This window comes from Thunnus thynnus, chromosome 5, assembly GCF_963924715.1.
Source record: "Thunnus thynnus chromosome 5, fThuThy2.1, whole genome shotgun sequence".
Taxonomy (NCBI): domain Eukaryota; kingdom Metazoa; phylum Chordata; class Actinopteri; order Scombriformes; family Scombridae; genus Thunnus; species Thunnus thynnus.
Window position 1 is genome coordinate 6,606,985 of NC_089521.1, and position 17,355 is coordinate 6,624,339.

The window sequence follows — 17,355 nt, forward strand, 5'->3', positions numbered from 1 at the left end:
CAAAGAAACAAAGTAACAGAACAGAGAAATGCATGGCCGCTTAGTCTCCCAATTTTTTATGGATGGATTGATGGTTTTAAAAAATTAGGAACCAGCAACAACATGCAACTGCTACATTTTACCTTGATTATATTTTTTTAATTGTTACCTTTGTTTTTGAAATGAGGTTTGTGAATTCATTATGTTTAATACTATGTTGACCCTCAATACAGGCCTGGACTTTATGAAGAAATAATCACAATTTACTGTAACTCACAATAACAATTTTCCAGAGATGGCATAGGTGCAATTACAGCTGACTTTCTCTTTGTCTCCCAATCAAACAAAATGGTAAATCTGTACTGCAATGACATGTTTCTACCATCAGGGGCATTTCCAGCCCCTCCTCATTTACAGTAATATAAATTATGCAGGAAACTGTGGCACCTTTTGACAACCAACTCTGTTTCAAAGTCAACATGGACGTGTTTCGAGGTTTTTAACTGTCTAAACAGAAATCAACAAGATGAATGCCAGCTGTCTGTGAGCCCAAGGTAGAAAAATGACAGTGAAGCCGAAGTGTGGCAGGATGACAGATAGACTGAGCAGACAGAGAGATAGAGCTTTACAAAGGTTATTCATACTGGGAGACACAAAGGGGTTTAACGCTGTTCTTTGCTTTGGGGTTATCTATCATCTCTGTTTATGGGACAATAGGGAGTGCTTATTGTGGACTTGGGCTCTATGTGTGTGTGTGTGTGTGTGTGTGTGGTACTCACTGCCTCCTGGTCTCTCTGTGTCTCCAGAAAAGATGAGAACTCCACCAGTCGTAGTTTAGTGGTGCCGATAGAGCGACCATGCCATGCCGGCTCTCTGTGTGTTTGGGCTGCAGTGGGAGGCTCATAGCCTAGACAACACACACACACAGTTTCCTTAACCTTACTCGTCATCATCACTGTCATCATGTATAATCATGCTATGTAACAGGGTTGACAGTAATGCCAGCATTATTCCTTTACAAATGTGTTAAATGTATGCCATTACTGGAGTCTCATGGTCAAAGCTTAACTGAGGTGAGGGTGCAGCACTGAAAAGCAGTCAACAAAAGCAGATGTAAAGAGGTAACAATGATGAGGACACAGTGACATCCCTTTGAAGTAGACTCAAAACTCATACACTCCCATTTACAAAAGCCTCTCTCCTCTCCTGTCATTAAGTTTCGGGTGTTGTAACTGACAGCTGCCATCATCCACTTGATGTAAAACCATCTTTTAGCACCCTGCAGGGACCGCGCTGAATTATTGAAAATACATTGTGAAGTGTCAACAATGCATGTGAGTCAAGTGACAAGTTGCTTTGTCTAATTCCCGAAAAGTTGCATTCATTGACCCATAGTTTGTCATTCGGGAGCCCTGGGGCTAAAACAGGCCGTTGACCCCCCAGAAAGCCTTAAAGTTCAGCTGAAATTTGAATTCTTGTCACTTTTTGTGTAATGAAATATAAACTATACTGATACTGCTGATATTGTGCATTCGTTCCATTTTTCACAAGTGAGAAAACTGTTTTTGGATATTTTTGTGGGCACTTCTCTCAGCAGCTGATATCCTGAGAGGCGGTGTAGCCTGTGTAGCCTTTGAACGTTATTATGACACTTTTTTTCACATGGCGCTGGTTACAAACTGTTTGCGATTTAACCATCTGTCCTTTTACAGGTGACCGGGAGGACCCATTGTATGGTTTGAATACAAGCAATTAAGCTAGCTTGCTGATGTAAGCCTTGATTCCCACTGAATGTTACTTTTCGTTCACGTTGTTTCATCACCCGTTGAGTCATCTGCAGCTCCTGCACACTCATTGCAGTGTTCGTCCTACATTATATAAAGGAGTCTCTCTCTTTCGTGGGTCAAGATGTGGTGGGGAAACTCTCAACGGACCGCTATGGGCTACAAGGCAAGGGTCATGTGAATGATGGAGACAGCTGGAGGCATCAGTAGGCTAGTATTCAGAAGGCTTGCTAGCTTGTACAAAAGCAAATGACATAACTATCCTTTGAAAATTTTGGGAAAAATACAGTAAAGCTTGTTCATCAACCTGCTGCGTTTCTTTATTCTTTCATCTTTGTTTGGTTTTGACAGATTGTGATTTGAACACAAATTCAAAATACATTTTTAAAATGAAAAAAAAAGACAATCCTGAGACAAATACACTAGGACTAAAGCCAATCTTCCTCCAAACCACATTTAAGGATCCTTTCAAAATAAGTTAATTTTCAGTTCCTGTATACTTGTTTTAATACAGATGTGTGGGTCTGACATGCAGCGAAATACTTCCACCAGTATCGTTCACAATGTCTAGAGCAATATCAGATAGTGAAGAGGACACAACTCAGTGCCACTGTAATTATTAAACAACAATAATGTAATTTTTAATAATCAGTTCCTACTGAAATGTGATTATTGTGCTTTTTTTTCAAATAAAAACTTATAAAACAACATGGTCAAAATCCATTATGGCCTACAAGATAGTAATAAAAGCTGGCACAGCAAGATGTACACCGTGAAATTTTGGCAGATTAGCGCACTAGTTAGTTTGGCTCTTCTGTTGGTCATGTGACCTTCACCTTGGAGCACTCTGCTGAGACTGTAGAAGGTGCTATCACTGGAAAAAATGTCTTCTTTTTGCAATTTCAAGTTCAGTTCAACTTTAATGTTTTAGATACTTTAGGAAGTAAGAGAAAGTTACTTATCACAAGTGATGTAAGAAAAGTCAGATTGACCTCTTATTTTCTCTTTTTCATCTCTTCACAAGACAACCTTAGGGCACACTGGAGTCCCGGGTGCCCAGACAGAGTCAAAAAACACCCTGTTGAGAGGCAGTGGCCTGAATGGCAGGAGAGAGGACCACCTGTTCGCTTTAGAGAAAGGAGATAATTGTACTGTGGTCGCTCTCACCTGAGATTGTGGTGGTCCCTGCTGTCTGCACAGAGTAGGCTTGCTGAGAGAACGGCTTGATACTGCGAGAAACAAAATCAGACAGAAGGACAGGCAGACAGGAGAGCATTAAAATGGCAGCAAGGAGAAAGGACACAGTAGGGCCAGTCACACAATGTACTTACATTGTAAAGAAAGGAATTCTGTTCTGTCTTGTATGAACAGTGGCAGGAGCTCAGAGGTCAAGAGCATCTCAAAGCTATACCAGCATCATTTATTACCATTGTCACCATCACATGGTCATATAACAGCAGCTGATCACTATCAGTGAAAGCGTAGTGATCTTAACCACTAGCTAGAAACTAATGTAACTAAGGTACGGCAACAGCAGGATGACGGGTTTTAGAATAAAGTCCACTAAAATTGAAACTCTGTGTGTGGTATTCATATGGACGATATTAATCAGTATTTGCAAAGATACAGTAAATTCCCAGGCATCAATCATGTGAGTCATCAAGTAGTCACAAATAGTTTCTTAAATATCAGCTGGCATCATCGTGCATGTGCAGACGCAGCCTGATTGTGCACATTTTGAGGTTTATGGAAGAGTGACTGAAGGAGAATTCTTGTGACATTTCCATCTGCTACAAACAAGAAAATGCTTTCTCATCTCTAAAGAAGCCATGATGGATAAACACATAATACAGCCACCTGCTCCAGTTTTATTTTCATATTTCAGTAACAGGTAAAATATACTTAAGTGCCTGTCGTACCTTGTTCACGCCGAGCACTGCTGATGATTTCATCAACATATCTGATGTTACAGTGAGGAACATCAGACTACACTATGTTTTATCTTTCCAGATGATCACTTTGTCAGATCAGGCGATCATAGAGTCATACTTTTTTTTTGCCAATATGATGATAGACTACATGATAGTATTCGACCATGTCAGCATCACAGAGTATAGAAATAATAAAAATACCAAAATAGCTGGTCCTTTTGCATTAATTATGTCCGGCGGTACTTCCATACTACTATTGTGTACTATTGTGTAGTCTGATTTTGGCATAAGATGATGTGGCTTTAATATAACAGTTATCAAAAGTGAATGTGTGACATGTTTCCTTTACATTCATACAGTACATACCATATAAGATATATAAAAAAACATGACTAACTTGCTCAGTGGCTACCAGAGGAGTCAGAGTCACTGAAACTACACGTCATATATTAACCAATAAAAGCCATTTGTGTCCTAAATCAAAGCAATAACACATTTCAAGGCTGAAAATCATTGATAAAGTTAGATAAGAGTGTATAAGAGGAGTGTGACTCACTCTTCTGCGGTGGAGCTGGACTGTCCTCCAGGAATCATCCCCTGCCACAGCTGAAAATAAAAACACACATTCATACACTGGACTGAGGGTGCACACACCATGAATGCCATACAATGTGTGTGTGTGTGTGTTCTTGTGTGCACCCCAGGACTTCAAACTGAGCATATGTGGCCACCAGACTGCACAAAAATTTGCTTTATTATTATTCATGTCCTTGTGTTTCCTGTATTTATTTGAAGAGAATAAATACAGTGTGTGTGTGTTTGTGTGTGTGTGTGTGTGTTACCTGTGCGTTGCCAGGGAAGCTGGCCCGTACTATTCCAGGCAGTAGCTTGCTGTGTATGGCTGTGGCTGAGACAATCTGAGCAGAGGACATGGATGAGATGCTCTGCAGAGCTTTCTCCTTGGCATTCTGGTCCTGCACAGCAACAAACACACATATTAGCATCATCAACATGAACAGACTTTACATACTGCTCACACACAAGAGAGCCAAACTGAACGCAAGCATCGGAGCAGCACAGTGAGTCATCAAAAGCCAGGAAAATAAAAGAAGAATAATTGGAATGATTGTGAGTAATGAAATGTAAAATCCTGGAGAAAATCAAAGTCCTGAAGGGAAAAATGATAATAATTGTCATTGTCCTCTGTCATTATCTGACTGCTTGTGATCAGACTGGCGCCTCCTGCTTCTTTCTTATTACACAAATTAACATACTGCAATTTGAGTAAACTGTCCAATATGGAGCAGCTCATTTGCCAACAATACAACACTGTGGAAAGTAGCAGTGGCACTTTCAAATTAAAGGCTTTGTTTGTGTATTTTAATTGAACTTTAAAGGGAAAACTTGCTTCAAAGACAATAAAGCACTGATTAGAAATGCTTAAGGGAGAAAATACTGTAGATGAATGATAAAACAGACAAATACACCACCTGGTGAACAAAACAATTAATGATCTTAACAGCCAGACTTAGTGTATAGCTGCACCTTTGGGATACTGAGAGTTTCCTGCTGGCAATTGCTGACCTGGCTCACATAAGACTTTACTTTAACTGTCCCAGTTTAACATTTATAAGAAAATACAGAGACAATTAAAAACTGGTGTATAACACAGTATAATGTCACTATAAGCAGATATTTTAAAGCGTTTATTCATGTACAGTATTTCTTAATAATCATAACTTCTCCTATGAAGACATATTTTACATTATTACAACTGTATTTTAGTATATTTTCATTCATTATCTGTTTTTATAATAGCCTCCACCTACCACACACATTAATAAACACTTTCTGTGTACAACTACATCATAGTTTCTTATAAAATTAACTGTTTATATACTGCTAATAAATCTAAATTAGAGGACTTACAGTTAAGTGTTACCAGATTTAAGTGTTGACCTTGGTTTGTCATTCTAATCATAACAACGTTTTAAAATCCAACACTAATCAGTGTCAGACTGTGTGTGTTCATGTCTAAATCCCCTGTTTTGCCTAAAACTGTCTCCCAGTGGTGTTGCAGAGGATCTGGGATATATACCTTTTCCTGTGCATGTTTTGTTTGGGTGTGGTGATCTGGCTTGAGGCCCAGGGGAATCCTAGTGACAACAGTGGTGAGCGGTGAGTGTGCAGCAGAGCTTAATGACAACACAGTGAACACCACTGGTAGGGGCGGCTGCCTCAGGGCAAAAAGTTACACATAGCAGGATTACAGTAAGGTTGAACTTGTTGAGTCCGTTGTCATATATGAACTTGAAGTAGCATCAGACCCAGAGCAGAGAACAGCTGAATGAAATGGAATTAGAGGAACTGCAATAGCTGGAGAATCATTAATTGGCAGCTTCACTCAAGTTAATTGGCACTGAGAGAAATCGCTTCTCCTCGGGGAGGTAATAACATTATAGGAGGTACTGAGATGGGAATCATGCTGGATTTTCATATCAAATACCAGTAACCATATGGGTTTGATAACATCCCTGACCTGAACTCATTTCTTTGAAAGAAAGCAATGTATTCATGGTTTTAATGGGAACTCCAACAGCAGGGAAAGCTCTTACATGACCTTCAACTGACTAGAAAGGCTGTCCAGCGTTTGTGATGTGCTGTTAGCAAATCCATAATATATAGTGCTAAGACAATCCATTAATTAATCCATTGTTTTTTTAAATCAATTAATAGTGTAAGTCATTTACTAAAAGCTATGGTTGTTATTCTATATTCTCCCATGAAAAGACCAAAACCAACAATGTTAGTACATCTCTCAATACTTTCGGACTACCCCTAGTTTCATTTTTATTCAAGGCTAATTTGTTTACTGCTGTAAATAGACATTACAGTGGTAATCGTTAGGGAAATAGTGTGTTTGTTGGGGACTATTTTCAGCTGCGGATTAATACACATTTCGTGCTCTAGTGAGTATTTCTGGCAGCAGGATGGTGTATGTCGAATTGTTTGAAAATAAACTGTGTTCATGGTAATGAAGGAACATGTTGGGCAACAATGTGTCTCACTGTTTTTAACAGTGGAGCTCTACAGCACAGAGGAATAAGAAATATCAGGCTTTGGCTGCATAGATAGTAATTGTTAGTAAGATCAGTTAATTGTTGGTTTTGGTCTGCATATGGGACTTGTTTATAATGAGAAAAATATAGATTATCACCAGACTTTACGCAAAAATGACAAATATTTGCTGGTTCCAGCTTCTTAAATGTGAGAATTTGCTGCTTTGTTCTGATTTATATCATTGGAAGACAATGTTGTTGTCTTGTTGACTGTTGGCTGGACAAACAAGCAATTTGAAAATGTAACCTTGGGTTGTTTGATATTAAAATTTATTAAAAAAAAGAATCCACAGAATGAGTGCTAATAAAAACAATAATTAGCTGCAGTTGTAATAATATCTTTATAATAAAGTTGTGGTTTAATATTGTCTTCAGAGAATTATGATGCTCTAATGTAAATATGCTCCAAACTGATGGCCGGATTATTTTAGGTCTTGATTCATTTCATTTCCTGTAGTTTACAAAATTTGTCATATTGCACAATGACAGTGAATACAATTTAAATCCACACAGTACGGTGAATATTGGCATGATGGTGGTATTTTCCATTTTTATAACAGAATATGTTTTTTTTAATATAATTATATAATAAAGAAACAGACAAAAGAAAACCCAAGAAACAGTATAAGCACATACACAGCACTGTATCGCCAATAACAATATACTATAATAATAAAATAATAATAAAATAGTATATTGTTACATGTGTATTATGACAGTGAATCAAATAATGCCTGCTGCCTCAACTGTAATCAACCATCTGTCATTTATTTTATGACAGCAAACATCCATTCAGTCCTCGCCTCGTTTCTATTCGGAGTTCCGACTGCTCTTCTCAGAAAACAAGTGCTCCTTTGTTGCTTTACATGTAGTTAATTACAACCAACTGAGAGGAAGAAAAAGAAAGAGGGAGAGAGGGAGGAGGAGACACGGAGGGTAAGAGATTAATAGACTGGGAGGAGGGTGGAGAGAGCATAAGAAGAGGGAAGAAGAGAGGAAAGACGGGGAACAAATGAATCAATGTATGGATATAAGAGAATGACAGGAAGAGGGGGAGGTGGAGGAGGCGGGGGAACCTAAACAAGCCTAATTAGACACCTAGGATACTAGAGTCACTGTGACAGGCATCCATCCAGTCGTTGTGAAAAGTTAACAAGCAAGGGACAAACACTGAATTCAGATTGCCCTTGTGCGTGGCATGATGTAGAGGTCAACATGATTCTTCACAGCTCAGTCTAATGTCTTTATTCATTCATTTGAATTCTGTAATTTCAATGTTCTTGATATTCGTATTGCTAATTGTTGCAGTAATGCTGCACTGCATCTCCCAGAGATCACCGCTTTTGGCACTATTTTTCTGTCTCTTTTGCCAAGGTGGCCATTGGAGATAATCCTCACTTATCAGCTGTGTTTGTTCCAAAGAAGCTGGAAATGTAAAACACACCACTCCCCCCCACCTCCCCACCCCCTCACATCCTATTGTACCACTGGGTAAGTCTTACCTTTAGTTTGGACTGAAACTCCCTGGATTTTCTTCTGGCTAAGACCTGGATATGACTGGATACCTGGAAGAGAGGAGATGGGAGGAGAGGAGAGGAGAGGAGAAGAGAGGAGAGCAGAGGAGAGGAGAGGAGAGGAGAGGAGAGGAGAGGAGAGGAGAGGAGAGGAGAGGAGAGGAGAAGAGAGGAGAGGGGAGGAGAGCAGAGGAGAGAGGAGGAGAGGAGAGGAGAGGAGAGGGCAAAAGGAAGGGGGGTGCATGGTAGAGAGAGGAGGAAGGACCAAACAGTGAGTTGCCATGGTTATGAAAGGACTGTTGCCACACTGGAAGAGCACACACACACACACACACACACACACAGACACACACACACACAAACACACACTACTCCCCTGACAACAGTGAATAGACCCATCTATGCACATCTTTTGAGAGCGAAAAGACACCTGGGAACACAGGCCAAGAACTGAGATACTAATACTACACTACATACAGATGGTGCCACTTTCTGTATTGTTCAAAAAAACCTAAACAAATGTTTTTCAGTGGGTCAACTGTACTATGTGAATGAAAAATAACAGTAAACATGCTGTTATTGAACAGCACACAAGCCCTTTTATACTGTACACTGTAAATGCATCTGCTATATCCATTATATACAGTCTGACCTCCAAACCAGCCTACTTGTGCGGGTATGAACTTCAGTAGCTTAAACCAAAGAAAGAACATCATTTTCAAATCACCTTGACAGTCAGTGACATCAGTGGCAGTCAGTAAAGTATTTTCTGCATAGACAGCAATGTAACAATATGTCATTTTCTGAACTTATAAGGTTGACATAACATTGCAAAAATAGCTTAGCTGCTAACAGTAGCCAGTTAGTAAAGCTAATACCTTCATTGTTTTACTTGACCCTTGCTATTAGCACAAAGAAGTAGCCATTTTTGGTTGTTATCGTAACAGTAAGCGCAACAGTGTTTCCTTTATTTATGTGAGTGGACAACCTGATTAAAAAAAGCTTTCTTATGTCGTCCTTTCATATGTTTTGGGTGGAAATGCAAGTAGAACATGCAGAATGACTAAAGTATTTCCCAAAAAGCTGCATTCATGTGCAATAGCGCTGTAAAAATGTCTTCCTTACAGAGAGCTAAAGTAAAACTGGAACATCCATATTCTGTTCCAGCGATCTATAGTTTTTTGTATGTAATTCTTCCACCAGAAATTCCAACCTCACTTCCTATAAAAACTACTTATCTATCTGAAAATATGGAGGAAACTATGAGAAACCCACTACAAGAAAGTGCATCAACTCAGAAACTAGGAACTCTCTTTTCAGAGGTTAGCTTGTGAATGCAACGCTTTTCTAAAGCTAATTCTCAACTGTCAGTTTTCAGAGCTTTGCTAAACACAAATATTATCTCTGTAGCTCTTGACTCGTTTGTGTATATTTTCAGGTAAAGTGTCGGTTGCAACCACAGAAAACCAAGACAAAATATTAGCATGCTAATCATGCTGCGGTGTCATAGTGAGCATCTGATTGCAGTGTTTGTGATAAATAGTGCTGTATGTTCTCAGCTGTACTTTCTGTATTTTCTCAGTTGACACTGGATTGTATTGTTTTTCTTCTATAAAAACAGGAAATATCAAGATTGTTGCAAAAACCAAAGATGTGATTTTCCCTTTAAAGGTACACTGGGCAGTGGAGCGCAGTGGCAGCCTCTAATGGAAAGGAGACGTAAGTGTTTGAACTTTTGAAAATTACCAAATATCAAGGTAAAATAACATTGGTTAACCAAATTTCTCACGATAACTACATAAGAGCCCCCTCAATGAGTTTACTTTTCTGCAATGGAGAAAATCGACCAGTTCATATCTTAACAAGTGCAGCTTTAAAAATTTCATGTGATTATCTTTTTTTTTTTTGCCCAAACTTCACTGTTAACGATTACAGTTCAGCTTTTCAACCATTCTTTTCACCACTGCAGTTGGCACCATGTTCCTCATTACATCTGTATAATATGATATGCTGTGATGCATACTGTAGACAGAGTGATTGGATTTAATGCACATTTCCATTATTACCTGTTTCCTCGTCCGCGTCTTGCCTGTTCGGAGTTTTATGTATCTGGCTATCAGCTCATTCCGACCTGGTGGACAAAGATACAGAATACACACTGATGAAACATTATGCATGTTGTTTTCTGTGCACACATACACACACATAACATAACGGTATTTGAACTATCTTTCTTTCTCACAGGCAATCACAAGCAGAAATCATATGACCCTGACAAACAACTTAGTGCCTGATTTAGTGCTGTTGACCCAGCGACCCTGTGACGTGCAGTTTCACATAGTAGCGCTGTAATCACCGATACCCCTGTTGAGCCCTCCACACACACACACACACACACACACACACACACACACAAAATCACACACGCCATGGCCCTGAATACACATGACCCAACAATACAGGCATTCATGCAGACCGGCCGTCCCCTGATTAAAGGAACCAGCAGGCCAGCTGTACCCATGCTTACGTGTGTGCACATACGCGCACACACATAGACACACACACACACGCTTACAATGCTGAATAATTCAACCCATTGAATGGGGAGCACAGCAGACTCAGCATGACCTGGCTAGTATAGATTAGTGAGGGTGAGGGAGACCGAGAGAGAAAAGAAGCATAAAACCACTGCGTTACATCCAGAAAACTGTGACAGAGAAGTGTTGATGTGTGTGTGTGTGTGTGTGTGTGTGTGTTCATATGACAGATTAGAATAGATTCCCAGTGTTGCACTGCAATTGCTTCTAAAGTCTGACCAGGTTAAGACTTTAGTCCTCATAATTTAAAGACGGCAGTTAGCTTTAAACATTTAGTGAAGTTATGTAATTTGACTGTTATTTTGTTTGTTAACAAACAAATCTGGGGCTCTGTGGCTTCGTTTGGTTCAGTTTGGTTTGTCTCCTGGCCTGCTTTCTGTTCCGACCAAGTGGAAAACCAAAGTCAGGCCAGCTGGCCAACTGATGGTCAAGATCAGCACAAAGCCAAACCTCTACACACTACCCAAATGGCTCACAACAATAGCCCTAACTAACTAGCAGATGGTGTGTGTGCATATGTGTATGTGTGTGTGTGTGTGTGTGTGTGTGTGTGTTCTGACCAATCCCACTCTCACTGAGATAGGGAGCTTAGACTGATAAAATCTACAGCTCCCCATGCAGGTGTTTTCCTTCTAGCAGTCAAAAGCTGCGACTGACGACAGCACACACGCAAACACACACACGCATGCATGTATATACATGCATGAGTGCCAACACACACACACACACACATACACACACACACACACACATACACACACACACACACATACACACACAAACGCTCAGAGTGAGTCCTGGCTGCGGAGGCTGACATCTGACTCCAGAGGGGCCAGCTGGTCTTTCTAGGAGGCTTAACGGTGAATTATCATCCTTCACTAACCCTGCGGCACACATCCCTCGCCCTCCCTCTTCCTCAAATACTCTCCAGCACACACACACACACACACACACACACACACACACGCACACACACCCTTCCCTCCCTCCTTCACTCTGTCCATCCATCCTCTGTTCTGGCTGTTCCCTTTTTCCCCTCCTCTGTCCCTCTTGTAGTGAATGGGCTTCCCTTCTGCTCCCTCCCTCTTCCTCTCTCTGTCTCCCTCTCTACTTGCCCAGTGAAAGACTTCAAGGCCAAAGTCAGATGGTCATTAACCATGACGAACAGAAGCACCCCTGACCCCCCTCTCCTCTCTATCTCCAGGCTGAAACGACTCTGCATGCAAGCAGATATTAAGGGAGACGACACACTCAAAAAACAGATTTCACATGTTAAGTTTTGTGGTTTTAGACTATTCAGTGAAGATTTGGAGTGAGGATTTACTAATGGAAAGAAAAAAAGAGCCAGAAACTTGTAAGATTATGATACAATCAAGAAGTGACTCCATTTACAGTAGATGAGAAACTAACATTTGATCACAAATTCTGATTGAAACGCCATTAACCCATCAAGCATTTGAGCAAGGCAGCAGGCACGTCAACACCACGCTGCTAATAAGATCTGCCACTTGATTTGGCGTTGAGAGAACACAGAAAAACCTGTCAGACTGAGTAAGCAAACAAAATTTGCAGCTTTATGTACTTTCATGTGCACAGAAATATTTTCTTTTCTTTTTCCTGTCCTCTAAAAAAGCATTGCTACAGTTTACAGTCGCTCGCCACCCTCACTTAGCAGGGTGATTAAGAGCTTCAGCTGCTTAATAGAATAGCTGGAAAACCCTTTCAGAGTAGGGTCAAAGCCTCGCTGATTGCGCTCGCTAATAAGGCTGCAGCGGAGTGGTGTGTATTGTTGTGTACCCTGGGAAGACCTCAGAGACCACAGGGGCCGAACTCTGGCCCAGAGCCTGGCTTCACTAATGCTGAGTAGGAGTTTGTGCTTGTTACAACATCCACAGGACGATTCAGTGTTTTTAGGTGGCAAGCCCCGAGATCTCCGTTCATCGGTTTGCTCTCCATCTGTTGCAGCAGTGCACCTCCTGAAGATCATCTGTCAGATCACAGCGTCGACCACTGTGACGTTCTTTTTTTTTTATTAAGGTTTCTCTAGGTGGTGCTCTTCTCAGCCTCGATCGCGGATTTACCACTGGTCTTGCTGGTAAGCTGCCAGTTACTTTCAAGAGTAACTAAACCCTGGATATCTTTTGCTGCCAGATGATGTCACCTGCAGAGTGACATCATCACCACCTGTTGCACTCTCTGGGGGTGAGTGTGGCATCATATATAATTGATATAATAAAAGTTATATAATATATAATAAAAAATTATAATAATAAAGTATATCTGTTGGTCATTTCATTACGTTGTGGAATAATGTTAACTTCAGGCGCAATCAATCTGTATTTATTATTTCCACCTTGATGAAGACCCTGACTATGCAAGACTAAATAAAAGCTTTTAAAATGTGTTTTCTTTTCCATCTTCTCTTCTGATCTTCAGGAGCATCTGCCCAGAAATTAACTGTACGTGATACTGTTGGCTTGGTATGATTTGCAAATTTTAAATATCAGTATACAATACCAGAGTTTCCAGAACAATACCAAAACAATCTGTTTCTGATAGTTTTGCTGATATTAGTTTTTCTGATATTAATGTGTTTTAACCCTTTTTTATTTAAAGGACCAGTGTGTAAGACTTAGTGGCATCCTCCCCTCCCCCTCCCCTTCCAAGTGTGTAGAGGCACCTATGGTGGCCGCAAAACTCGCGAAAAACGCAAAAGGCCCTCTCTAGAGCATGTGTATCGGTTTGTCTGTTCTGGGCTACTGTAGAAATGGCGGTGCAACATGCAACAATGGATCAAATGTCTGTGTAATGTGAAATGTCTCACTTGTAGAGACAATTATCACCCAACTCTGCAGTTCCCTTTAAAAGCCCCATGAAATTAAAAATAAATTTTCCCAGTTTTAATCCTGTGTCCTTGTGTTAATTGTTCATTCATCTCTTTATATGCCAAATATTTGTCCAAAAACAAACTGTTTTCCTCTTCTTGTAAAACAGTTTCAAATTGATGACTCATCCTGTACTCAGGGGCTTTTACAAAAGTTCATCCAATCAAATGTGACTTTTTGCGAGTAGCTAGCCACACCGGTCATATAAAACCACACCTCACCATTTGTAGGTCATAGTAGCTAACAGAGCAATATGGAGAGAGACAGGAAAAGGCTGAGGTCATCCTCCTCCTGGTTTAACAAAAGGTAGGGGAAGTGTGTGTGGAGCCAACAGCTCTGTTTCTCTCTAGCAGTCCAATCAAATGCAGAGGATTTGATTTCAATCCCTCTTGTAACTGTACACTGTTCAAATATTCTGTTTCACTGGGAAATACGTCACAGTACAGAAGCTAAAGACACTCTAACCTCTGTTTCCTGGGGCCTTTAAGTGTCTTTCAGCTCATTGTTTTGGTTTTTGGGACCGTAACTTTATTGTTTTGGTTTAGTTACTATGCTCTCACCAACCTCATCTCTAGAAGCAACAGGCAGCTGTTTTCAGCATTTAGCAGGTGGAGACAAAAACGGAGCTAAAAGGAAAATATTAAACTCTAAGTGAATGATAATGTTGCGGCTGTAAGTGTTATTAGGCAACTGTTTCCAAACACGTATCAACTTTATGAGGCATAAAGACATATGTCGATGTTGTGTTTACAGCTTGCTGTGCTGCCCCCAAGTGGCCACAAAAACCTTAGGAATCCAAGTTTAATAAAGTATGCTAAACTGCTCAATGCTAAATGCTAAATAAAATATAATCTTAAATTAGAAAAGCTTAGATTAGGAAATTTCTGATCAAAGAATCAGAAAACAAGCCTAAAAAAAATAGAAGAAAGAATTCACGTTGTAAAGTAGCCAAAAAAACCCACATTTTTTTTAAACAAATTATCATTGAAAGGAAATATAGACAAGATTTATGCACTATTATTTCAATAATTCTATACTGGATGTACTGTATGTATATGCTGTGGCCTACACAGACTACCTCCATTACTATTCACAGTATGTTGTAGCCTTCTGTCATACATCTGTTTTGAACATGTCCCTGTACAACGGCTTAAGAGACAGCGAAGGTTCAATACCAATTAAATGACTTTCATATCCCTCCAGTAGATCCATATGATGTGTCTTTAGGGGACAAAGCCACTGGCTATTACATTGTACCACTGCTGTACCTTTTCCAAGGATAATAGCGCTATTATTCACCTTTTCATTCTCTCTCCCTTTTATACACATCCATTTATAATTTTTTTTTACGCTTTTCAACCACTAAGTTCATCCCGCTACTTTTCCACATTTTCCTTCTTCTTTTCTTTTTCAGCCCATTTCCCTGCAGCCAGTGGGGGACCCACATAGGTCCTTAATCATCAGATATTACCTCTTTCTTTTCTGTAGAGAAACTCACCTGACACTTATTTTACCTTTAATGTAATGCTCTAGGAAAACACAAAGCCACCATTAATGACTGAATGAATGAGGTTTGGTTTGAATAACGCAGACTAAAATGCCAAGTTTTTAAGTAATCCCAAAATTGTGTGCAGATGGTATGTTGCTAGAAAAAACATGACTTACGCATTGTGCTTTTTTCTTTCAAATGAATGAATATGGTTCTTAAAAGTCAAAGGAACAAGCATGCACGAATAAAAATGTGAGCCTGTCCTATTCTGTTCACATCATGAGCCAAAAATAAGAGCAAACTAGATGCTGTTTCATAATTCTGGTTTGCACAGATGTTCTAGTAACGATTAAAACCCCCTGGTCTCTATGCCAAACGCTGCTCATCCCTTCTCGATATTTCGCCTTTCCTGCTCTGCCTCTGAAAACAGACACTGTCTAACTCAATTAGGTCAGTGTGATAGACGTGTCAACAACCTGAACACAAAGTCAACAGGGTAAACAAACAGCACTGAACATGCCACCGAGGCAGAGAACAGAATGAGAACATAGAGACTGATTGATCGGCAACTGATCAATACAAAGGAGGAGTGACTTTTGTACGTCAGCATTTTAGGCCTGTTGTGGTGTGTTCCAACATGAGAACAAGTACACTACATGGCTAAATGTATATGGAAACCCTTGCCTTATACTGTTGTGTACTTGTGGTCTGGGGGCCTCTTCATGCTACAGCATACAATATCTTAGTCATCAGTTTGCTTCCAACTTTGTGGCAAGAGATTTTGGAAAGCCCTTTCCTTCTCATTTTCATTTTTTAAGCTGCATAAGTTTTTTTTCTTTTTTTCTCCTAAATGGGTGGCAGCGCAACAAGCTGTAAACTTAACATTGACGTATTATCTATCACCTTATAAAGTTGATGTTGCAAACATGTTAGCAAACAGATGCCTACATACACATTCAGCAGACACTGTGAAACATTAGGATTAGCATTTATTTGGACTCACCTGGTAAATGCAAGTCCAATATTCAATCTCCTTTTAGCTTTGGTTTGGTTTCCACCAACTCCTGAGGAAAATATCTGGCTTTTAAATGCTAAGTGCTCTACTGTGTTCACCAGCTAGTCACTAACTTTGTCTGTCTGACATTTGGTGCTGGGCAGGTGGCGTGTGGTGGGTTTATCAGAGCATTTTCACTACAAACAGCTGCCTGCTGCTGCTGCTGCTACCGGAAAAAAGGTTGATGTTAAAATGCTCCATAGAGCTGAGGGGAAATGCGAAGTCAGGTGATAATTCTCTGTGGGTTTGTCACCACAAGCAACCCCTTTCACATTCACACTCACTTTTTTCCATTGTTAATATAAAAATGTTGATTAGTGCCACTTTAAAGAGATGGTTTTCCGAGTTTGGTGTGGACGAATTGCACAGAGCCCTGACCTCCGCCCAATCGAACACCTTTGGGATGAATTTGAACACAGACTGTACGCAAGGCTGCTCAGCATCCACGCCCAACATCACTGCTGCTCTTGATACTGAATGATAGTTGTTCAGCAAACACATATGATTCAAATGTTTGGGAAACACATATGATTCCACATACTTATATAGTATGTGTATAAATCGATCAAGGTCAAGGCAAGACTTCATCAAGTGTGTACAGGAAAAAAAAGTATCTGGGATCCTTATTTATTACTCAGAAGCCCAAAACTCAAGCAGTATCATAAAGAAATCACTAGAGAGCACTCTGCATACGGAGAGAGATAGAAAAAGAAAAAAAACAGAGTGAAAGAGAGAGGGAGGGAGGTGCAGCTGGTGGCAGCCAGAGGACCATCTGTTCATCACTCTATTAGTTCACACACACAAATATATACTCTCTCTCTCTCAGTGTCACACTCATTCTCAGACACATCCACATGATGCGCCTATAGCACGCCTCTATTTCCTCTCTTTTACAGTTGATCTTTCTTCCCTGTGTCTCTGCCACTTGATGCCCTGTGAGGCAGCCCTCACACACACACACACAGTAATTCTCACAGTCTGACACACCGCAGTTTCAACAGCT

General features: G+C 40.1%; 1 protein-coding gene across 1 annotated transcript in view; it reads right to left on the reverse strand.

Annotated features, from left to right (window-relative positions):
- The window catches only part of tead1a (TEA domain family member 1a), a 46,192-nt gene that overhangs the window by 11,470 nt on the left and 17,367 nt on the right, over positions 1-17,355 (reverse strand). Inside the window, exons 3-8 of the mRNA XM_067588900.1 lie at positions 10,394-10,458; positions 8,316-8,378; positions 4,537-4,668; positions 4,251-4,300; positions 2,931-2,992; positions 759-886 (exon numbers count right to left, since the gene is read on the reverse strand). Of these exons, the coding sequence (XP_067445001.1) occupies positions 759-886; positions 2,931-2,992; positions 4,251-4,300; positions 4,537-4,668; positions 8,316-8,378; positions 10,394-10,458 (500 nt within the window). The remainder of the gene's footprint in view (positions 1-758; positions 887-2,930; positions 2,993-4,250; positions 4,301-4,536; positions 4,669-8,315; positions 8,379-10,393; positions 10,459-17,355) is intronic.